Source organism: Amblyomma americanum, chromosome 7 (assembly GCF_052857255.1).
Source record: "Amblyomma americanum isolate KBUSLIRL-KWMA chromosome 7, ASM5285725v1, whole genome shotgun sequence".
Classification (NCBI taxonomy): Eukaryota; Metazoa; Arthropoda; class Arachnida; order Ixodida; family Ixodidae; genus Amblyomma; species Amblyomma americanum.
This window is the reverse complement of record NC_135503.1, coordinates 77,769,055-77,793,429: the sequence shown is the minus strand read 5'-3', so window position 1 is coordinate 77,793,429 and position 24,375 is coordinate 77,769,055. Positions and strand designations below refer to the sequence as shown.

The 24,375-nt window shown below is 44.7% G+C and overlaps 1 protein-coding gene and 1 long non-coding RNA gene across 2 annotated transcripts in view; one reads left to right on the top strand and one right to left on the bottom strand.

Moving 5' to 3' along the window:
- Positions 1-23,122, bottom strand: part of LOC144099342 (aurora kinase A-B-like) — a 33,768-nt gene extending 10,646 nt beyond the window's left edge. The window contains exons 1-5 of the mRNA XM_077632569.1: positions 23,054-23,122; positions 22,596-22,693; positions 19,956-20,073; positions 10,949-11,028; positions 4,629-4,767 (exon numbers count right to left, since the gene is read on the bottom strand). Of these exons, the coding sequence (XP_077488695.1) occupies positions 4,629-4,767; positions 10,949-11,028; positions 19,956-20,073; positions 22,596-22,660 (402 nt within the window). The 5' untranslated portion in view covers positions 22,661-22,693; positions 23,054-23,122. The remainder of the gene's footprint in view (positions 1-4,628; positions 4,768-10,948; positions 11,029-19,955; positions 20,074-22,595; positions 22,694-23,053) is intronic.
- Positions 16,614-17,680, top strand: LOC144097250 (uncharacterized). Its single transcript, XR_013306964.1, has 3 exons — positions 16,614-16,849; positions 17,092-17,448; positions 17,554-17,680. It is a non-coding gene; the product is annotated as an uncharacterized LOC144097250 (long non-coding RNA).
- Positions 23,123-24,375: the final 1,253 nt, after the last annotated feature.

Below are 24,375 nucleotides of genomic sequence, written 5' to 3'. Positions count from 1 at the left end.
AAGCAATTTAGTTTTTTTTTGTTGGACACTTATATAATAAACTATGGCAGAGACTGACGAAGCGGGTTTTCTTGCCTTATTTGCATGTGTATTTATGTTACTGCACATATCTCAGCAAACAAATTCTGCAGCTCTAAAAAAAGCATGAGCCCTAAACCTAATGAAATCCCACTGGTTGATTTTAGACGGTTCTTAATATATAGCATACTGATCTTGTGCCTATAGGCTTCATACACAAGCAGCCATTTCCAAAAAATAAAAATGTCTAAAGATCTTTTTTGGCGGAGCATTAGCAGGCATATAACGCCTCTTTTTGCCTCATTGTCTACAGAACATCTGAAGATAGATTTCTTCTAGACATTACTGTATACTTTTGTAGATGTTTGTTACACATTGCGTAGCTTTTCCTGTGTTTCGTGGGTGGAGCCCTCAGGTTGATACTAGAATGTGGTAACTGCAGTTTGCACATGTGAACAAAGCATGCAGGAAGTTAGCACATCCTGGCAAGAACCTGTCTGCTTCAATGCGATAGCATTACAGTTCACACCAGGCACAAAATCCGGCATCACATGTCACAAAATTCGCTGATTGATTGAGAAAAGCCTCGTAACCTTGTGACATCATCACAACCTGCCCTGATGGGCCACCCTAATTGGTTGAAAGAGGTCATGTGACCTTGTTACATCATCACAACCTGCCCACTGTGGCAGGTGGTAACCTGGCCACAGATTTGTGAGCAACCTGCCCACCGTTGTATGTGTTAATTGAATTGATTGGTTGAGAGAGGTCACATGACCTTGTGACATTATCACAACCTGCCCACCGGGTTGTGAGCAACCTAGTTCTCAAACTGGCATACGATATATGCAAATGTTGGCACTATCACAGCATAGCGGATACCTGCTACTGCAGCTAGCAGTCCAAGTTAGCCCATTGATCGAGTGACAATTGCAAAGAAACTGATTCGCACACATAGGAGTTGCAACAGAACCTGTGACAAATGTGAAATCTAATGCTATAGCATTCCACTGTTCTTGTGACTAATGCATCCCGATAGTTTTTAGGATGCTTATAGCTGCCACAGCCATTCAGTCCTTTTGTGCCAACCAAGCCTTGTGCCGTACTTCAAGCAGTCTTTGCGTGCAATGCAGTGCTCCATTTTATCCGTAACCTCCAAAGACTTAGAAACTGAACTTCAATATAAAACATAGAAGACATAAGGATTGCCTGCCTAAACATGTTGCCCATGGAGGAAAGAAAACACAGGAGCGGCCCCAGCATTCCAAGCAGCATTGCAGAAAGCGTGCCAGAAGTCACATGCTTTTTTTCATGAAGGGGTACTGCAATTCATTACCACAATGATGACGAAATCATCACAAAGGCACCAGCAGAAAGCTTGGCCACTAAGATGATTGCGCTGGGAGAGGTTCTCTGCAGTAGCTGCGAAATGTGCTGCACATGGTTGGGCATTGCTATAGCAACAGAGATGACATATACAGCTGCCCCCAGCTCTCTAATTGGTGGCCAACTGGCATATAGAAGGCCCCATTCCTGGGTCTAAAAATGGTGATGTAATGCCCTCTTCTGAATTGTTTCCTTTCTCCACGATCTGCTGTGTGTGTATAAAAGCAAAATATGTTTACAAGTTTTTGCCTGAGGGCCTCAAAGAGAAGGCACACAACACTCTACTGCCATAGAAAGGCATCTTGGCTTTGCTTGCACCCTTTGGGCCAGACAAGATGGAAAACCTTTTTTGTAGGTGTTCAAAAAAAGCGCCTCAATTTCACACTTGCCAACTGATAACCCAAGGGTGCACACAGGTGATTGCAATATCTGGTGGTCCGGTAGTGACTGCTGCATGCGACCTCTTTGTATGCCTCACACAATGCTGATAAACTAAGCTAGAGTCGTAGATGTAGTCTCTCGTATGTCTCCCACGCTTTTGCTGCCACTGATGGAGCACTGAGTTTCCAAGCAGCCTTCACAACATCTCTCCTTGCCGTGACAACAAACATACAACATTCTACCACAGGCTTTCTTTCTCCTCTGAAGAATTACTTGCATGCATTGTCACCCACACAGCACAAGCCGTGCACCTCTGAAGATAGGTCAATCACAATGCTGCATCTTTGACTGCACCTCCTTCAGGACATGGTTTGCTCGCAGATGCATTCACCATTTCTCTGGCAAAGATTCTGATGGTCACGTGGATCATGTTCGTTTTATCCGAACTTCACTGAAGTGGACTTCCCAGCTAGACAAAAGTGGTATTTATTATTTATTTAAAATGTCCATTACACATGTCCGCTTCCCAATCACGGTGCCTTCAGAGCTCTCCAGAGCGGTCATGTGCTGCTCTCCAAAACTACTGTTGCCGCCGGGCTGCTTTAGGGTTGCAATTTACTAATTGCGATTTAAACGCTCATGACAACTAGTGGTAGGTCATTCTCCTCGTCTCCACACGTCAATTAAATTGCAAGGATGCAGCAATGAAACTACCGTAGTGCATGTGCACGCAGAACATGCTATCTCCCGTCTGCACGCTGCCTGCACACAGCGCAGAAAGTGGGGAGCTGATTGAGCAGGTGAAGCACAACACGTGACCATATGGATCTGCAGGGCTTACCATGTGACTGATATTCAAACTTCCCCGACTGCTGCCATTGGTTCATCACTTACCATGCACAGTAGCTTCCCTTTCAGCGACAGCCACTACTACACTTTTGCACCCACGCTTTGCTTCTGCAGCAAGTACTCACACGCGTAAGATTGACCTTGTGCCCGTCGGCAGCTCCTTTGCTGGTGGTTAAATGCAGTATCAGCCCATAATGAAGGGCTCTGGAAGCAGTGCTGGTTTTTAATACATTCCTTTGCTACAATTTGTCGAGGGGGAGTTGAGGAGAGCTCTTCGGTGTCCGCACTGGTGGGAATTTCGGCCGCTAGGGCAAGCTTAGGGCATGTCCTTGTTCGCTATAATCGAGTATTGCAGCCAGGGTTGTCCATTTTATCTGAGACTTAGTGCCATTGCACCAATGCATATTTTGGCCATAGCACTGCCCTCATTCATAATAAGCAAGTGTTCGTCATAACTGTGGCCAATATAATTGGGCTCGACTGTATTCTTACAATACATGCGACACTACAGGCAATTATGCAAAAGACATGAACGGACGAACACTTAAATCCACAAATACCTCGTAAAGATGGGTCAGAAGCCTCTTAAATGTTTCACCCAATCTTATGTCACCTCCTGTGAGGTGGTTTTCTTCATGCATATATACTAGTTGCTGCAACAAGCAGGATGCATGCAGAGCTGTATTCACAGTCAAGATGAAGAGCCACGTACGGCTACCATGCCAAGGTTTTAAAAAACCGTGAGCAGCATCTTTAGTCAGAACCAAGACAAAAGTCTACTTAAATATTGACGCATGAGGACGACTGCTTGCCACATCTAGAGAAAGGTGAAGCCTGCAACACTGTGCAAGTGTAAGGCTGGGCAGAGCGCACTTCCAATGTCACTGCTGCCATGAAGCAATGTTGGCAGGTCCTGCTTTTCTATCCCACTCAGCTGCTCTCCCATCAATAAAAGTATCATTCCATACAGCTGTTAACATTTTGCACATCATCTATCAGGTTAAGGGGCACAGTTTTCAAAGACAACAGCAACATCCACTGCAGCCAGCCATGCCAGAGAATAGCAAACAGAATAGATTGACACCTTCTTGAAAAGGAACAACCTGCACAGGCAATGGATGGATAGAGCAAGGACACAACGCCAGAGCTGACTGAACTAAATTTATTGAAAGGAACACATAGAATAAATATGCTCCGAGCTGAAGAAAGAAAACAGACAAACAAACTTTTACAGCATTGTGACTTACTGATGTGAGAAATTCCTGAGACCCACGACATAACACAGAACAGTGCCACATTTGTAAGCCAAGCTTCAATCTTACTCACTAGTGAGCAGCACACATACCTCAATAAACTTTGTGTGTAGACAAGAGCAGGCTTTGCAACTTAACTCTCTTTGCTTTCTAATGGTGTCAGTCCATTTTTTCCCCTTTAGTTTTGATACGTTATGTGGGGTTTAATGTCCCAAAATTGTATGTAGGCTATGAGAGACACTGCGATAATTTCAACCATCTACCTGGGGTTTTTTAATCTGCACTGACATCGCACAGCACATGGGGGTTTCTACATTTTGCCTACATCAAAATGCAGCCACTGCAGTCAGGATTTGATCCCAAAACCTTGACCTCAGCAGGTGAATGTCATAGCCACTGATGAACAGTGATCTTTATCCCAGAGCATATTTAGAGTGAGTATTCCTCCTAATATACCCCTCAGTTGTGCGTCAGCCCTGGTGCAGTGTCCAGCTTCTTTCATCCATCAATCTGTGCAAACTATTCCTACTAAAGATGCCAAACCAGCTAGCAGCTAGGATTAGCCATTACCATGCACCCCTGGTCATTCAACTGACAGGTGGTCCCTGCAGCAGAATCTTCGCATAGCCACAGGCGAAGAAACAAGCTCCGTCATTAATCAATGCTGCAAAGCAGCCTAATAGCACGTGATCTGCACCACAGCACTTTTCCTGACATCTTTGATGAGGACAGAGCACTCACTGTGGCGGCCTGCTGGTCAGTGAATCGCCTTGCCAACCGCAGACGGTGATACAGCTCCCCCTGCGGAGCGTACTCCAATATGAGGTAGATGCGGGTCTCGTCGTGGAACCAGTTGTAGAGACACAGGATGTTTGGGTGTCTGCGAGGACAGGCATAAAGTGGCCACTGAGCAATTGCACCCACCCAGTCTGTACCAGTGGTCCCTAACAAAGTACACGGTATGGTCTGTATTAGCCTGCATTGAAAGGCTCACATAACAGTGTTGTACATGTAAATTGGAACTCTTTAAGAATACAGATTTAAACAATTCTATGTACCCCTTTTGTCAAAAGTAACTGAGCAACAGATTTTTACTTCTCAATTGCTGTATAGCGGAGCCTTTACAGTACCCCTAAAGACCGGAAATTGTCCAAATATGAGGAGAAGGGTTCGCCTTACTTTACACAGATTCAGAGCTTAATGGCTGCCATAAGTTCTTCGCTACGTGGCTAAGAAACAAACTACCGCTGCCCGGTTATTTTTGGCAAAGACGGCACATTTGTAAGTGCTCAAAAACAAGCCCCCAGAAGATACACAATAGAAAGAAAAAACAGAAAGGGATATTTAAAAGGTAGACAAGGTATGCCAAGAAATCATTTTCTCAGTCCTCAACTAAAAACCCGTACACACTCAATTCGTCCGCATAACAGGCTCGCTATAACTGCATCTGCTTTCCTAAACCCCAAACAAATACAATAAAAAAAAGGAATAATAATGGCTGCATTGGCATCTCAGAAAAATAAGTAAATGCAAGATATCCTCCAGACTTTCACAACTGTCACACACTAACATGGTCCCATGCAGTTCTCACCGTACACAGAAAGTGCAGTATTCACATGATAGTGCATATGGTTTCCGGTTCAATTCTCATGCATATACTATTCTGAGCACTACGTCAAAATTCTTAAGCCCATTTCCAGTACAGTTTGTTTTAAGTTCTAATCTATACATCTTCCATGGTAACTGCAAAATGCTCACCTCAAATAAGAATAAATTCAACAGTAATTATTCGCTTCATCTTTAACCAGCGGAGAAAACAATTCCTTCACCAAGGAGTGCACCACATTTCTCAGAAGGCAGCCACCAGTTCTTACTTCACAATTTTTTCTTTGCCTTGACAGCATGTGCATTCTGTATACCTTAAAAAAAAAAGGCAGCCATTGCAGTGCTTTCCAAGCATCTGTAATAGCAAGTGGACAGCTGCATCAAGCAGGTTGCTCACCAGAGGTACTAAAAGGGCAGCTGAACCATTTTCTTGAGGATTCGAGCTTCAGTTCAAACGTATGCAGATTGGAGGTAATTAATTAGCATACCATGTTTGTTTTGTTTCTTTTGCACTAGCACTTTAAACAGTGATGCAACCATCAATTGCGGCTGCAGAAACTTTCATGCATCCCAGCATGGCACAGTGTGAGGTTCAGTTCGGCAGCAGCGGATGACAGAAGGTGTATTACGAACTCATCAGCTTGCGCTGGCGGCAGTGCAGCCAGAACTGGCAGCACTGGTGTGGGAGCGCATATATGCATCAACATTCCTGGAGGAAAGAAAACTCAGGAGAGGCCCCCGCTATCCTAAAGCACCTCTGTTGTCGCTGGTGTAAAACGCCATGGAGGGGCTTTACGCTATCCAAGCTGCACGCCAAAAAGTGTGCCGGAAGTTACACGCTTTCACAAGGACTACTTAAAGTCTTTGGTGACGGCGCAACGATGTAGTCTGCTGCAATACCTGCTGCACATGCGCAAGCGCGCTGAGACGACGGCCAAGTATAGGAGGGAAGCAGGGGGCTGCCAGCTTCAAACAAAGTCATGTAACTGCCTCTCCTGAGTTCTTTCCTTCCTTCATGTACCATATAGGCGCGTGTAAGGGCCGCACTTTTTTTTCCACATTCAAGGGGCAATTTTTGGGGTGGAAAAAAAATTTTTTTTCAAGTAAAAACATGCCAATCGGAGAATGAGCGGCATTTATTCTATGTTGAATCATCATTCGTGGAGTCTTCTGACTCTAGTGCTGTGCTCTGCAGGCTCATCCCACAAGAAGTTGCAAAGCATGTCCATTGTTAACGCGTAGTCGTTGTTCCTCACTTCCATCACAAAGCAGAGCACCTCTTCTTCCAGTTCAGGAAATTTGCATGGCTTGCCTCGGAAAGCGTGCTTTGCAGCTTGTGTTCCTCAATACACCCTTTTTGGTTGCGCCATTGTCGGACAGACTTCTCGGGCACGTTGAATTTCCTTCCTGCCGCACACTTGCCGCGTTCGAGAGCAAACTCCCAGCCGTGTAGCTACTAAGGTGTTTGCCCATTGTGCTAAGGTCGCAACGCTCGGCAGCAGCATACAAAAGCCACAACCATGACTCCCGTGCCTTTGACGGGCACAAAAAATTCGGCTGTGGTTCAACTCTGCTGAACCTGGTTAGTTGGAGTGAAAGGTTGGTTATGCTTGGTTAAACATGGTTTCTGTCGTGTAATTTACATGCTCATTAATAAATTATTCATGAACTCCTCAGAGCATAACTAGAAGATACGTTTCTAAGACATCTGTGCATTCACTAGAGGCGCGCCATCTGCTGGATTATCGCCGTACACAGCGTGTTGGGGTTTCAGTGGCTGCCACATGATGGCACTATGACTGCACGCCATACCGGAAATGTACTTCGCTACTCGCTTATTTGGGATATCTGTAATTTACGTGCTCATAATTGAAGTATTCATGCATGCCTCAGTACATATCCCGAAAATACATTTCCTAGACATCTCTGCATTCACTATATGCGACTTCACTCACTTTCAAGAGTCGAACAGGCATTCCATTTCCTCGCTGTTTTGTTTTCCTTAGAATTCCTGTACAGTCTATCCAGAAGACAGATTACAAGAGTTCTGACTGAGACATTGTTTCTTGCACCGATGTATCAGCCTTACCTCTCCATTCTAGACAATCCTGTGTTAAAGCGGGTGCAACGGATGTGTGTTGAAGCGGCCGCAGACTTTCTTTATTTAATTATTAAACTTCACAAGTCTACCTTACCTGTCAAAATGCGGCACTGTGAGAAACGGACTTTGTGCCACGGTCCGTGAACTGTCACTTGTGTCAGCAGCCAGAAACTATATTGATCATTGCTTTGTGTTCTGTCGTGATGCTGTGTTTTTTGGGACATTCTTCAACAGACTGTCAAAAAGAACATTGAGATTACGCCCTATACTATAAGATTTTTGCCTACAATGGAAGGTTCTAAGGTTCGAAGTGATCTTTTAGCACTCATAGGACTGTTCAGCCAGTGGAAGAGCCACTTGACAGAACACCATGCAGAGCCAACAAGATCATCAAAGTCTCTGTTCAGAGAGCAGTGGGCTATGGTGCGGGGGGTAAATACTGCACAGGATCGACCTCCTGCCTTGCTCCCTTTCCTCAATGCATGCGTGCGTCTCCCGGAATTTTGATGTGGGGGCAAAGTGAGAGCAGGATTCTGGTGTGATGGTGTATGACGGGCTGCGGGATGCAACCTGCTTAAGTCGAACTTGAAGCCCGTCAGGGTGGCTGTATTTCCATGCAATAAGGAAAAAAAGAAAGAACAGTCGTGGCGGAGTGGAAGCATCCCCATCTTGCATGCCGGAGGCTCAGGTTCGATTCCCACCTACACCACTGTTTTCTTCTTTTCTTTATTAACTGAGGCCGCTTCAAGGTCGTATCTAGGCCGTAACATGGCCTTCAAGGTTTGTATGCGAGAAGTGGAGCTTTCTTAAGGAAGGAAGGAAGGAAGGAAGGAAGGAATGACCGACCGACGGACCGACCTACCTACCTTCTATTTTGCTTTCAAAATCTCTAATTTGACAATCTTTTCCTCTCTAAATTCACCCCTCCCTTGACTACCTCCACCAATCTTCTAACCTTCCCTTCGTCCAAGTCGGGCCTTTCTCATCCAGTCTCCTGTCCTCCCCAGAAAATCCCAGTGCTCTATGTCTGTAGCTGTTCCCTGGGAGAGTGGGGCAAAGTTCTGTGCATCTCAATACCAAGTGCTCCATGGTCTCCGTTTCCATGGGGCAAAATGGTGTGGTTTCCGTGAAGACCCCAGAAGTGGTAACACTAAAAAGTATGTCCCCACCCTAAGCAAGGCGGTACGTGCAGGCTCCCTAGACTGCAAGTACTGCATTGTACTAGGTCAACATTTTTGTTTACAGTGATTCAGAAGGCCAGGATCGCGCTGTTATTTTGCAACCGGGCAGTAAGGAACCCTTGCACGCCGTATTCTTGCACAGGTGCGGTGTGGCGCGTATTTAAAATCCTGAAAGGGTTTTTCAAAGGAGTGAAAACTACACTTCTGTTTGCCTTCATGATATTTGGACTGCTGATGATGATTAACAAGGCACACAATACTCTAAACTTGTGACAAAATGGTACATAGGAGAGGCAAATGGCCGTCCCACCATTTATTTTTCACTTTGTGAGCCACCTGCAAAGCATTACCATTTGAGGACGATGTCCAGCTTGTTTTTGTTTTTTGTTCTGCAAGCACTAGAGATGTGCTGACTACCGGTCTTATGTTCTATCTGTTAGAATTTTCACATTTTCTTGAATTTAGGAACGCTATTATCTTTGCATCGAGCCTTTCTGTACCATGCTGATCTTGGCTTGTGTCTAGCCTTTACGCGCTCATTCTTTATCTTGCCCTGGAAAAAAGTTTCCTCGGCACTCAGTCTCTTCATTAAATATTGCAAGCCGAAGGACCACTTGCTCCAAACAGAAGACAAAATCGCCAGATGGAAAGAGCTACTGTTGATTTAAGATTGCTTACCTGCCTGTATTATAGGTACACTTCACTGTACGACTTACATTGAAATAGTTTCGGTACGACAAAATTAAACGAGACATTGTCCACCTCTGGCCACAGCCAAAAGTAGGTAATGCACAAGCAATTCTAAATTTGCACCAGTGAAACAGAAGCAAGAAGTGTGTTGTGTGCCAGTTACTTTCACCACCAGATCGATGTGCTAAAATCTACTGGGCAGCGCGTAAGCAGCCTGAACTTTGCTCCAGTGAAACCAAAGCAAAAAGTGTGAGCCAGCTGCGTCACCAAACACTAGGCGCCTTACAATTGATTTGAGCACCATGTGAGCAATCCGAAATTCGCGCCAATAACATCGAGACAGGAAATGTGGGGCCAGTTGCTCTCGCCAACCGCTAGGTGTGCTAGAATCGAATGGGCCACTGGGGTCTATGGGAGCGTCCTCTCTCATTGATTCTTTCGCTAGGTATCTGCAGTAGCATATGAAAATGAGAAGCAAGGACAGACTCCAGCGGCTGGCCCAACAAGCGAGTCTGCTGTTGCTGCTATCCCAGCAGGAATGCCTCCTGTAGAAGCAGGCAAAGGCGGACGGACCAGCTGCAACTCTGGGGCTGAGCTCCTGGAAGCTCCATCAGCCGCTGACAACAATTCCACCAAATTCCTTATAAAGGAAGGCAGATTTATCAACTTTCTGGCTTGTGATGGTGGCAGCATATATAAGTGGTTGTCACAATAAAGCTCTCCTTCCTGTTCATGCCAAGTTGAGTTCTGTGCACATTACTGCAGCTGATATGGTGGTGATGTCACCAACTGGAGAGATCAGAGTTACACTGCTTCGGCCTGCATACTGCTGTGCGTTCTTGAATGCTGCCAAGCACCACAGCATGGGTTCTACCTTGACTGCTGCTTGTTTTCTTCTTTCTAGCTGTTTTACGCTCATTTCTACCATTCAAAGTGGACCCAAATTTTCATTAGAAGTGTGCATAACTGATCCTCCCTGAGCGGCTCTCCTAAAAAGCAATGTTGGTCCCTCTTTCTTCCAGAAATCAATGAGAAAAAATGGTCAGTCCAGGTCTAGCCATGTGAGACAACCTTTCTATGAGTTGCCCACAAATCAGCCACTGCTTACAAAACCATTCAGTAATGTAACATGTCCAATTAAACAATGTCGTCTTACTTCCAACAAGACTTCGCAGTCTTGTGTACTGCAGTTTTCAGAGCTGTACAAACAACATTCCTTCAGGTTGGATCAGAGTAGAACTGGAAGGCACTGATTGGGTTCCAACTGTGCCAACAAGTAATTAACAACATGCACACAAACTAGGTGAACACTGTCAAAAAGTGAGCAATGCACTGCAACACACAGAAATGTAAAAGAAAGAACTGGGAAGGAGATTGCATGCTAAACCCAAGCAGCATAAAAAATCTTCAAACAAGAGTGGAGTGCTAAAGATAAACGGGCAGTCCACTCATGCCAACATAGGCAAGAAACCAAGGAAGCTTACCTTAGATGGGATTGAATTTCGATTTCCCTCCGGAGCTGGTTCTCCATCGAATACTTGGCCAGTTTAGATTTGAACATTACCTGCGCACACAATTTTTACCAACAATCATCCTAAACACTGCTTGCTCAACTTTTGCAGGTCACATATTTCCGACAACCAAAGCAAGACAATTATTTCACAACTTGATACTGTTAATTGAGCACTATTTGTTGACTATTGTACAAACAGCGTTGCAGCCAAACTGCAAATGACGGATGTTTAGTATGACAAAAGTGCATCAACTTAATATCAAAAAAGGGACGTTTCTGTCAATCTGTCCAGATATTTTCAATACAGCACAGCCCATCACCTGGAAAAGCAACAGTTCAATGAAGTTTTTCTCAGCTTTTGCTTCTTGTTCAACGTGCTTAATGCGGCAGTGATTTTCGGAGCCCTAATCACTGTGCATGGTGACACACTGGTGGGTCACCCTTAAATTTTGTTGGGTGCAGAATGACCCCCTACTGAGCTTCCGGTAAAGCTGACTTATAGGAACCAAAGGTACAGTACAATAGCACCCTGGCTTGTGTGTTTTTCACAGGCTATTTCAGAAACCTGATCTTTCCTACGGTTTCAGTGCACCACTCAGTATTCGTGCTGCATAGCATGTATACACAGTGTGGCCCAACAGTGACCCACGACACAGTGAACGCGTGAATTTATCCATGCAGAAAGAAATAGCCCTTGGAAATCCACTTTTTGTTCCCATTGAAATTAAATATTTTTTCCACCTAAATAATATATTAGGGCCTTACAAAAGACAATTTGTTAGTTTTCTAGTGCGAAACACTAGTGGTGATATTTGTAGGGATGTGCAAGATTTTGCACAAAGCATCATAGCTGATGGAAATAACATCGAAATGTTGCGACTTATCATGTTAACACCTGGAATTAATTTCTATTCTGAAGATGCACACATTAAGCTTTAAAGTGCCAAAGAAAAAAAAAATGCTACTACTAGTGGCAAAATATGTCTGCACAGAAATAGTGGATGATGTGCTACATTACCCAGTTTCACGAAATATTATTTACTGTGTTACTGGCCGTCCTCAGAAAGGTGCACTGTAGTGACCACAGAATGGTAAGGTTTTAAATTAGCTTTGACTTGAAGAGGGAACGGAAGGAGCTAGTGAAGAGGAAGTCCATTAACGAGTTAGCCGTAAGAGGGGAAAGTGCAGGAATTCAGGATATCACTGCAGAACAGGTATTCGGCTTTAACTGAGGAAGACTACCTTGATCTTCATACAATGAACGATAATCTGACAGCCATCATTACGGAGTGCGCAGGAGAAGTAGGCTGTAGGACAGTTCGACAGGATACCGGCAAGCTATCTCGGGTGACGAAAGATCTGATTAAGAACCGCCAAAGCATGAGAGCGTCTAACCCTACCGAAAGAATAGAACTGGCAGAGCTGTCGAGTTTAATAAATAAGCGCAAAGGGTTAGCCAACATAACGAAGTTTAATATGGAGAGAATCGAGCATGCTCTAAAGAATGGAGGTAGCCTAAAAGCTGTGAAGAGGAAACTAGGCATAGGTAAAAACTAGATGTATGCGTTAAGAGACAAGGAGGGCAATGTCATTAGCAATATGGATAAGATAGTTAGAGTAGCCGAAGAGTTCCACACAAATCTGTACAGTAGCCAATGTAATTACAACGTTACTGAGAGAGACAATAGCACACAGCAATGTGTCATGTCACCAGTAATGAAAGAGGAATTAAAGAAAGCCTTAGGAGCAATGCAAAGGGAAAAAGTCGCTGGTGAGGATCAGGTAACAGCATCTCTGTTGAAGGACAGAGGGGAGATTGTGCTGGAAAAACTAGCCGCACTGTATATGCAATGCCTTATGACCTCAACTGTGCCAGACGCTTGGAAGAACGCAAACAGTATCTAAATTCATAAGAAAGGAGATGCCAAGGACTTGAAAAATTACAGACCGATCAGCTTACTATCCGTTGCCTACAAGGTAGTTACTGAGGTAATCGCTAAAAGAGGCAGGTCAACCTTCAACTTTAATCAACCAAATGATCAGGCAGGCTTTCGTAAAGGATATTCCACAATAGACCATATTCACACTGTCAATCAGGTGATAGAGAAATGCGCAGAATATAACCAACCTCTATATATAGCCTTCATTGATTACGAGAAAGCATTCAACTCAGTGGAAACCTCAGCAGTCATACAGGCATTGCGTGATCAGGGTGTAGAAGAGCCTTATGTCAAAATACTGGAAAATATATATAGCAGCCACACAGCTACCATAGTCGTCCATAAAGTCAGCAATCAAATTCCAATACGGAAGGCAACAGGCAAGGAGACACGATCTCGCCAATGCTATTCACCGCCTGTTTACAGGAGGTATTCCGAGGCCTGAATTGGGAACAGTCGGAAATAAGAGTAAATGAGGAATACCTAAATAATCTGCGATTCGCTGATGACATTGAATCACTCAGGAGATGAACTGAAAATCGTGATCAGTGAATTAGACAGGCAGAGCAGAACGCTGGGTCTAAAAATTAACATGCAGAAAACCAAGATAATGTTCAACAGTCTAGCAAGGGAGCAGCGGTTCCCAATTGGCAGTGAGAGCCTGGAAGTTGTTAAGGAATACGTCTACTTAGGGCAGGTAATAACCGCTGATCCGGATCATGAGAGGGAAATTACTAGAAGAGTAAGAATGGGGTCGAACGCAATTGGCAGGTTCTCTCAGATCATGAGTGGCAGTTTACCAATTTCCCTCAAGAGGAAAGTGTACAACAGGTTAATCTTACCGGTACTCACCTACGGGGCAGAAAAGTGGACGCTAACGAAAAGCATTCAGCTTAATTTAAGAACAACACAGCGAGCAATGGAAAGAAAAATGATAGGTGTAACGTTGAGAGACTGGAAGCGGGCAGAGAGGGTGAGCAAACAAACGCGTGTTAATAACATCCTAGTTGAAATCAAGAGGAAGAAATGGGCTTGGGCAGGGCATGTACTGCGAAGGCAAGATAACCGCTGGTACTTAAAAGCAACAAAGCAGATTCCAAGACAAGGTAAGCGTAGCAGAGGGCGGCAGAAGGTTAGGTGGGTGGACGAAATTAAGAAGTTTGCTGGCAAACGGTGGATGCAGCTGGCAAAGGACAGGGTTAATTGGAGAGACATGGGGGAGGCCTTTACCCTGCAGTGGGCGTAGTCAGGCTGATGATGATGATGATGTATGGCATTAAAAATCAGCTTATTTGTGAGAAGGATGCAAAATTCGCCTAAAAAAAAGAAATCTTTGAACCTCTGTTAGGTGCAACCCAATAACAAAGAAAGCTGGAGTCCGCTTTGTGTACAATTATGTACGTAGCGGGTCAAAGGGTTAATTTGTCGGAACATTCAAGCACAAACTTCCGACAATTGTCAGTCACCTCATTAAATGACTACAAAGGCCACAGTCCGCACATATTTTTAAAAAATGGTACGGTTTTAACGTAGTTAAACCAAGCAGATGTGCGAAAGCATGTGTTTAGCCTAATTGGCTCATGGTTTTGCACTACTTGGTTGTTGGCAAGTCTGGCGATGATATTACTTCGGTTAAGCTTTGATCCAGGTTAAGTTGATCTGATCTGTTCTCGCCACAGATGGAAGTTGATGAAGATGACAATGCGCAATGCACAGCGCGACAGTGTGTTGCAGTTTAACATGAGGCGTGATTGGCTGCGGCGATAACATAGTGCTCTCAAGCAGTGGCCAGTGAAACTGATCTGTTCACGCCACCGCAGGCTCGAATTCCAGTCACATCTATAATTATTTATTTATTCAAGGTCAAGGCTTCAGCAATGAGTTGGCTTTTGCAGTTTGGTCGCGCTGCAGAGTTTTGCTCTCAAATGGCTCTAAAATACAGCAAACTCCAAATACTTTGACATTTCTTGTAGAATCTAATTTATTTATAATGTCCATTCACTTTTTCTTTTCATACTTAAGTCTTCCTTGTAACTTTACAAACCTAGCTCGATACCTGGCCCCCTTCCTGCTCCCCCCATGTAGGTCATTTATGGAGGTAACGGATGAAGTCATACAATATAGTGCCTAGAAGGCTTCTTCCTAGTGTGCCGTGCGCCAACTCCGCATAACGGGAGATTGTGGCAGCACTTGTAATGTATACGCGTAGCTGCCACCAGGGGGAGCAAGGGCACGGGAGGGTGCCAGCCGTGCTAGTGCTGCAGCAGCTGCAGCAGGCAGTTCGAGACCTTGGTCTGGCCTTGCAAATGTGAATGCATGTTGCGGAAGTTGTAAAGGGCCTCTTTTTGCTGTTTTCATGGTGTGCATGCAGTGTTACGCGTTTGCAGCTTCTACAACAATTGAATATGTCCAAGCCGAAGCGCCAATGCAAAGATAAGACATGTATTGTGCCGCTTTGCAGGAGTGGTTACCGTTCAAGTAAGGACCACGTTTCTCTTTCTTCACTGCGCCAAACAACATTGTGTGGCATGCACTGTGGGAGAACAACATCAAGAGAGAAGACAGAAGGCTAATGCCGAGCTGTGTCATGTGCGAAAAGCACTTTGAGGAGAGCTGTATAGAGCGCTCCTTCTGGATCACGGTGAATGCAGTCGTGAACGAGCTTGCTCGCGACAAACTGCGTCCGAAGCCCGATGCCGTTCCGACAATATCTGATGGCTATCCAAAGCACCTTCTCCCCAAACAAGCTATGAAGAGAAAGACAAGCTATGCATGCGAACAGGAGCCTGCTGTTAAACGGCACAAGCCGGAGGCCACCGAGCTCAACTCCGTTGTTGAAGGCGTCGGCTCTGAGAGCAAGGGGTACGCTGGCGATTCTGAAAATGCCGATATATCCATGGGGAGGAGTTGGAACTCTGACCATGAAGGACAGAGCACTGCTGAATCTCAGTGTGACACCTCTGGGCAGCAGACTCAAAGCTTTAACGACAGTCATCATCCGTTCTCCGGAATACTTGTTCCAGTGATGTGGATGCAGGTGCCTCATGTGCCGTCTGACACACTGGCCTACGCCTGTTGCGAGGCCGTAGAGAACAATTTTACCAGCCTTTTTATCCAACAGATAACATTTGGAAAGCCTCTGCCCGAGCGAGGATCAGTGATATCCACTGTTTACGTGAGAGGAAGAGAGCAGGAAAAGCATGTGCTTACAAATCGTAAAGAGGCTGAATTGTTGATTCACGAAGTCGCCTCAAAAGCCCTTTGCAAAGGATATGGTATGAAGCCTTCAGGTGGAAGTTACACCACGTATAAAGATATGTTTTTTTGCAGAGAAATGTCCAGAATTCACAGAGTCTGAACGTGAATCTTGTGCTCAGTGCAAGTATCAACGAATACTGGAGAGAACCAAATATGCAGAGGACGGACAAAAGATATGACCTACAGCAAAAAAAAACAAGCGCAAGACTAGATCTCGCACTCTGTTAAGGACGCAGAAAAAACTGCCGGCTGCTCAGGCACAAGTGGCACATATGAAAGAGATGAATGAGACACTTAATCAACAATCTTTTGAGTTTAATATTAAGTCACTGCCTATGAAGCAGCAACTGGCTGCCAAGAGCTGCTTCCTTGCTGCAAGTCAGAAATCGCAGAAGAGCATCACTTATGACAATGAGTGGATGGTTGAGTGCATTATGATGAGGATGTGAAGTTCCAAGCTCTATGAGCACCTCCACAGGGAAAATATCATGATCTTGCTGGGCCGCACTTGCCTCCAGAAATAGTGCGGCGCTTCAAAGGCGGCTTTGGCCTCAGCCCGAAAATATTTTCCGCTCTAAGCGAGAAGACGAAGGCCATGGACATCTTCAGCCACCATGGAGGCCTTGTTTTGAATGAGATAAAGCTCTCAGAACATCTGAACATGAGAACAGCTGGTGAGCTGAAGTTCTCACGTAATCATGCACTTTGCCTTGTACATGTTCTCACAAAGGGTGGGTTGCTGCAATTGCTATCAATCCTCATGAATTGAAATGTTGAAGTCAAAAATATGAAATAACACATGTTCCATGCTGTCTCCTCCATAGTCTTTATTGTGGCGTTGGTGTTCCCTTGCAGCATCGGAAACTAACTAATGGATGAAGTTGATTCTATCCACATTATTTTTTATGCGACTCAGGTGACGAAGGTTTTGCAGACCTTGGCGACTACACGTCTACAGAGCAGGAGGAAGTCCTGGCAGATCACGGAATGGTCGTCCTATATCAGCCGTACAGCGGTAAGTTGTGAACTTGATAAGGCCGTGGATGTAACGAGGAAGCAGATGATATTTTGTACTCTACTTTGGTTTTCGTAGGGAACTGGACACAGATCCTTGGCATATTCGCATCAAAAGGTAATGTCAAGGCATTAACATTAGCAAAAATAATTGTGGAAAGTACTGTTCTCCCTGAACAAGCTGGACTGTAAGTTGACTCAATCCCTTGTGACGGGGCCACCTGGAACCAAAGCACGTGACGGCTTTTTGGAATACAGGGTAAGAGTTTCACTTTGAAGAATACAAATATAGATCTGTGTAACGTGTTTTGTCCACAGCGTATACCTAGTTTTCATAGCTTTGACTGAGCTTGATCAATTACAGGTTCGCCGAGCGCCATCAGAAACAGTGCCAAGCATCCAGTCGACAGGAAGAGGAAATTGTTTTTATTTCAGACTTTCCGCACCTTGTCAAGAACTTTAGGAATGGATTCGTAGCTAAAGGCTTCCTAACACCTTCTGGGCACATCCACAGTGGCATAATTGAGGTAACATTTCAAGCGGACCATGATGCTGTCATGCTCAAAGCTATGCCTAGCATCACAAACGTTCACATCAGACCAAGTTGTTTCGAAAAGATGAAGGAATTTGTAACCTGCCTAGAACATGGGAGCAGCATGCAAAACCAGCCGGGGGTGGTTTTGGTCAAAGAGCACTGCTGGTTTTAGGGTGACCCTTAAGAGCACACTGGATCTAATGCAATATTTGGCTTCAGTGGTAAGGCTCATATACCTCTCAATGTCCCGCCTGAGTCAAGATTAACTAGAAAATTTATTTGGTATAATTAGACAGTCATCTGGATACAATGATCATCCCCCAGCCTCTCAGTTTTTAATCACAGTAAATTTATCGGCTATGTATAATCTAGCTGAGTCACCACAAGGAGGAAGCTGCTCGCCAGAAATGATAAATGCATTACTTAACCGGCCAGCACAGTCTGAGCAGCCCAAAAAGTTCCTTGTGGACACTGTAGACGATTTCCTGGACCAAGGGAAGCTTAGCGAACTTGAAGTAATTATTCAGGCTCTTTGCACACATGACGATCAAGTCGGATACACCGAGAAAAGGAGCAACAGTACTTTGATGTATTATGCAGCAGGATATGTAGCAAGAAAGATAAATGCTAAAAATGTGTGCCCAGATTGTGCAGAGCGCCTTTGTGCTTCCAGAAGACAAGCGGGTGCAGATGCCAACTCTTGCTTCACGGCCAATCTCGACACTGGTGGCCTTATATACACCAGCCAACTGCTGGCCCTAGCTGTGAAGCTCATGGAAGATGCTTTTACTTCCTTCTTTAGCAAACATAAACTTCATGCAGGAAGCTTTACTGACTTCGCAAAGCACCTCGAAACATTGACGCTGCCACAGCTTGGCTGCACAGAGCATGAAAGAGCTACCTTATCACAAATAGTGAAGTTTTATGCGCTACTTAGGTTTCAGTTTTTTGTAAAAGGCACAAAGAAAGGGACGCTCAGAGGCAGCAGCAGAAATTATTCAATTTACGCCACTGCCAGTGACTAGCCGCTTCGTGGAGTTGAAGTGTTGCCTTCGCGGCGTGTCCCAGGCCTGCTTTACTTATGCAAATATTAAATATCATTTCCTTTTTCTGCCAACTGTGTTTCTCATTTTTGCACATTTCGTTATTACTCCGTGTGCAAGGCAGCCACGAGCTTTGTTACGTCTGGGTGATTTCTCCCAAGAAAAGTAATTTCATTGTTGCAGATATGAGATATGCAATTGGCAGTCTAGCGTGATTGCTTCATCAATTAAAAAAAAGAACGTTTAGTAAATTGCGCGGCTAACGACTGGAATCTGCCATCCCATGTATGTGAAAGAGCAAGCAGCGCTCGAGGTGAGCTCTTTTTATCCGATAAGCGTGCAGCATGCTTCAGCAAATTTGTGTTCTTCAAGGCACTTTTGGATAGAAAACGAAAGCACAAGAAACAAAATGAGAAAGTCAGCAGTTACGATTACGGCTCACAAGACAGCACGCAAGGCTCGATTAAAAACAACTACCCGCCAGCACCCTCTCGCATGGCAGCGCCCCACGCGGCAACCGTCGGCATTCATTGCTTGCGAAGCCCCTCAAGCGCTCGCGAACGACACACTAGGAAGAAACCTTCTAGGCACTATACATACAATTAGCGAAAACGAAACAACACAAAATGCACATTTGATTACAAGTTGTGGCCCGCTTACACACTTGCTAAAGAACACTTCATGTGAAACACATGAACGTGGCAGCTTATTATAGCAGCTGCAGAAGCCACGAAAAGAAAGACAAATTTTAATAATACATCACGTGACTTAACTACTTGAAGTATTATGTTTCTGGTGCAGCGCTTGCACCAATTATCCCCTGAACACTGCAGATACATTCATGTACCATCAAACAAAGAGGCAGGCATGACGAATAATCGACAACATAACCAGTACCGTTTTTATGCAGTTCTCCAGTCCCATAGTAGTTTTTGTTAATTCTTTAGTTTTTTTCGAGAATGGTTTTAACAAGCCATAGAGTGCTGAATTTCATGTGTTTTGGCCCTACCATTCATGCTAGCAATTTTGACGGTTCAACCCACCGTGGCTCAAACTTTGAAGTTAAGATAAACACAAGACATTAAATGCTTTGGCCAGCAAAAAATACCACAGGACTGCTTAGTATGTTGCAATGTTGAATACCACATCACTGCATAGAATTATTCAGTACTTATTTTACACACCCACCTTGAGTGCAACCACAAATTTCGTCTTTTTTTCCCGGGCAAGGTAAACACTACCATACTGGCCCTTCCCCAGTGGTCGGCCTATCTCAAAATCTTGGAGGCACCAGGTTTTCACTTCACTGCAATTTTAAAATGAGAGAAAGAATATGGTGTTGCTATGCAGATGACTACACACGAAAAGAAGAAAAATATTATAATAATGCTCAAGAGGAATATGCTGAACCCACAGCGTTGCAAGACTATGTACTTACAGTACATCAGTCTCTATCACCGCCCAGATTAAACTGAAGAACAGTGCGTGAACCTCTGTTTTCTCCTCGAACCGAACCGTCATGAGCCAGCTGCTGCTATGCTATCTCAACAAATTCCCTTTCCTCATCTCAATCACCATCAGACTCAATGCCAGCCCCAGTAACATCTCCTTTTCCTTTGAGATCACCACTTATGCGGCCTGCACATCCCTTTCCTAATGTCATTTGCATTTCGAGGCGGTCCAGGGCACAACACAGTGTATGTCTTGCACTCGCAAATGCAGGGCACTCACAGAGAAGATTAACAGAGCAAAACATCCATTAACAGAGCAAAAGGTCCTCGGTCCGTGGCCACAGCAGTCGACTGCCCTCAAGGCATACAACTGGCACTCTTTGCCTACTTGAGAGCGACTGGATTGAGTGACAAATTGTGACAGCGTTGTGCGTGTGTGTGTGCTATGCCTTTTTCCCTTGTCTCTTCCTCCTTTTAGTCCCCTAATCCCTCTTCCCCAGTGCAGAGTAGCCAACCAGAAGCCCTTTCCGGTTAACATCCCTGCCTTTCCCTCCTCCTCTTTATCTATCTATCATTTGCATTTGCGGCCAGCACATGTCATAACTCATATTTTTAAATTGATGCGTACTGCGTAGGGGAATGTGAATGGTGCTTTTTTGAAACTGAATCAGCTACAAATAGAGTAGCTTCACAACCAAATTGAATACGAATACTGTAACTAAACACCAAACGGAATAGGAATCAACTATTTTTGTGACTGCTTGCTACTTATGTGAGGATTTGCAAAAAATGATTAATCATATGAAAAAGCGAAGGATTAGCGAGGGTGCTGAAGCTATAGTTATAGCTGTCAAAATGTGCAACACTGATTTCCACCGGCGTTGAATGCAATGCAAAGTCAGCACTTTAAACTTATGATTGCCATGTCGTATGTACAGGAAAATGAACTTTTGCTACTGATGACAACAGCGAATAAGCTAGCATCACATCTCGGTATATGAGAGGGGCGATAGCCCGAAAAGTCATGGCCTCCAAGAATGGGCATCAAGGTAGAGTTTGGCAAACCTTCTAGAGGCATCGTCCGTGCATCGTCTGCATCGTCCAATCTTGCAGGCCATGTGTGAGTATAACAAACACTCTAGCACGAACAGACCGTGTCGCGATGATGGACACTCCATCCCATGCAGACCGATCGCAGCAGCATACTGTGCAGAGTCGGAGTGGGCCGTTTTAGAAGCAGTCGCCCAAGAAAACTACGGTGTTCCATATTCGAACTTCGCACTAATTATTCGAAAACTATTTGAGCATTTCAGAACATACTCGAATCGTTTCGAATCATTTTGAACACACATTATTTTGTTTGTTCAGCAAATCCCTATTAGAATTAGTTTCTAATATTCGCATACCCTTAATCGATAGTTGCACTGTCCATATGGAATGATCGTATCAGTTACCTTCCAAGTTTCAGCTCCTAAGTGAGCACTGGCAGGAGGTATCAGATACAGAGTATTTTTTTTTAAGTACCTGAAGTTTGTCAAGCACTTTCACCGTATAACAGCGCATGATGTAGGCCTTTACAGGTGCACTGCTCCACTACTTTCATGTACTTCACCACCTGCCATAAGCTGCTGTTCCTTCTCACAAGACTATGGAAGATTGATTACATTACTTCATGCTAATCACTGAGATAGCCTGTTCGTCATCAGCATATTAGAGGTTGCTGAGGTATAGGTATGGATTTTTTGGTTAACCATATATTTCACATAAAGTGCGTAGAGAGACTCCGTGGTAGTCCGCACTAAACCTAGCTGAGATGTAACCTCTGAAATCTAACTCTCTGAATGCTACTATTAGACATGAACTGATTCTCACTCCCTATGGCTGCCTTAATTGATACCCTTTCTGATTGGTAAAGGGTACCACACAATGGGCAGAGACAGTAGGGAATGGTACCAGTACTGGTGGCAATGTTCCCTTCTGTGTTTGTGGTTCTGTGCTGTGATTAAGGATGAACAAGTTTCCAAATGTCAGCTTTGCTGAACTCCAGTGCATCTACTTATGGGAAAATGTGGTCACAGTTATATGCCATAATGAGACAACAAGCTGAAGATGCCGAAGACTGCAGAAAAAGCGAAGCATCATAAAAGAAATATATGTAGCTCACAATGTGCACGACACTTGAAAACAAAGAAAAAACTGCAAACTCCCAGTCATAAAACACCCATAGCTCAGACCTTCCGCAGACATAGTTGGCTAAAGTGAAATTGAGCTGGTATCAACGGGCTTCCAGTTTGGTACCAATCAGTCTGTTTGGTTCCTGTCAGTTATTCCATGTGTTTAAGGAAATTCACTTGTGACCGAGCTAGCATGGCCTCACGTGTCGACAGGCGCTTCTGGGTTAGTGGTGGGCGACGTCCCTGAGGGCGGCGCCTCCTCTACCATGTCGCCCGACCTCCTTCGGTAGGATCGAGAGTCCTGCAAATATGGGCAAATTCGAACGTGACAACTAGAAAAGGAAGGGAACTCCGACGCTACAAAACTCGCACGCGCAGAGCATCCAGCGACGCACGCAGGGGCGGAAATACGAATACGAAGTACAGGTTCGCAAGTAATTCGTATTTCTTCGCGTCATGCTGACGCAGCAGTTATGCAGTGCGCATTACAGCGCACGAGTACGTACCGATCGATATATATGCTATCGCGCAGGCCACTCGAGCACTGACAGCAGTTCTCTACTTAGAATAACGGCAGTCTGAAATCAAGAAAGTCGCACAAGAAGGACAAGCGACGAAATCAGTGAGCTGAAAAACGTCGTCGTATGGGCGTAGTACTTACACGAGTCGCAGGCCAGTCACTGCGAACGAGGTAACTGAGAGTAGACGCGTAGCACCGGGCTCCGCCGAGCAGCGACCACCGTTACCCGCCAAGTCGGTTTGAATAGATTCAAATAAGTGCCCAACCTCGTGACGTTTGGCGGAATAAAGACGCTACCGATGCCGCTGATGCGTGCTTGAGACGAAAGCACGAGGACGGTTGCGTGGCAGGGCGCCGTTTTTGAAGGAAGACGAAGCAAAAAAAGCATCGGTAAACTAGCAGGTTCCCGCTTCCAAACACGAACGCTTCGCAAAGTATGCCTTCCATTAAGCTACAGCGCTACAGCTGCTACAGCATCGACCTCACTCGATCGTCGCAGGCGCGCGGTGATACGGTCCCGTGATGCAGACGGAGAACACCTGCAGCCATTGAGCGATCGTACCTTCGCAAGTTCTATGCATGAAATATACGGCTCCCATGTAATTTCCTGTCATTTAAGCACAATAAGTACGCAGCGTTACGATACATATGAGCGTCATTCAATGAAAGCTCTCCGCAAAGTTTCGGTTTCGTTTACACGCGCTAATCGCCACACGATCGAACGTGTCCGAAACACATTTGTAGTTTCCTGCAGTAGTCCAGACGTACGATCACATTTATTCCGCGTTTGATGTGTGCAATGCACGCGTCTTCTACATGCAGCACAGCTCGCCTCAGTATGGACTGGAGCTGCAACTAACATTTAAGCTGTTGTCACGTCCTAGTTTTGTTCTCAAATCTAGATGCGTTTGTGTTGCAGCATCTTCAAAAACAACAGTTAGCAAGCACTCGTTTTCATCTTTATTGCAAAACAGATCTTCGGCCACAGCCATATCCACCCTTCATTGGCAAAACAAAATGCACAGAGAAGTCCGTCAGTTACAGCACACATGCAATATTCCACATCTCTCGCATGCTGCACAACAAAAGGCGATGGGAACTTGTGGCGATAAAGACAAGACGTACATAGTAATGTGCAAACAACATTTGCAACGGTTGTGCAACAACAAATTATCAGCAGACTAATTGCAAAAAACAATGTGTCCTAATAAATGCACACACACTCCAAAAAAAGTCTAAATGTGCAAACTGTTCATAATTCTTTAGCTGAGAACAATGATTGCTATAGTCGGATGCAAATCAAGTCTGCAGTGAAGCTCCACTCACATTCAGGACTGCCGAACGGAATTCCTCTGCGATAAAAAGTACAGTTAAATCTTTTCTTGAGACCTAAGCGACAAGCTAATCATGACGAAATTATAAGTTAAATAACTTTGATGCCCCTGGCTTTTATTTTTTTGATG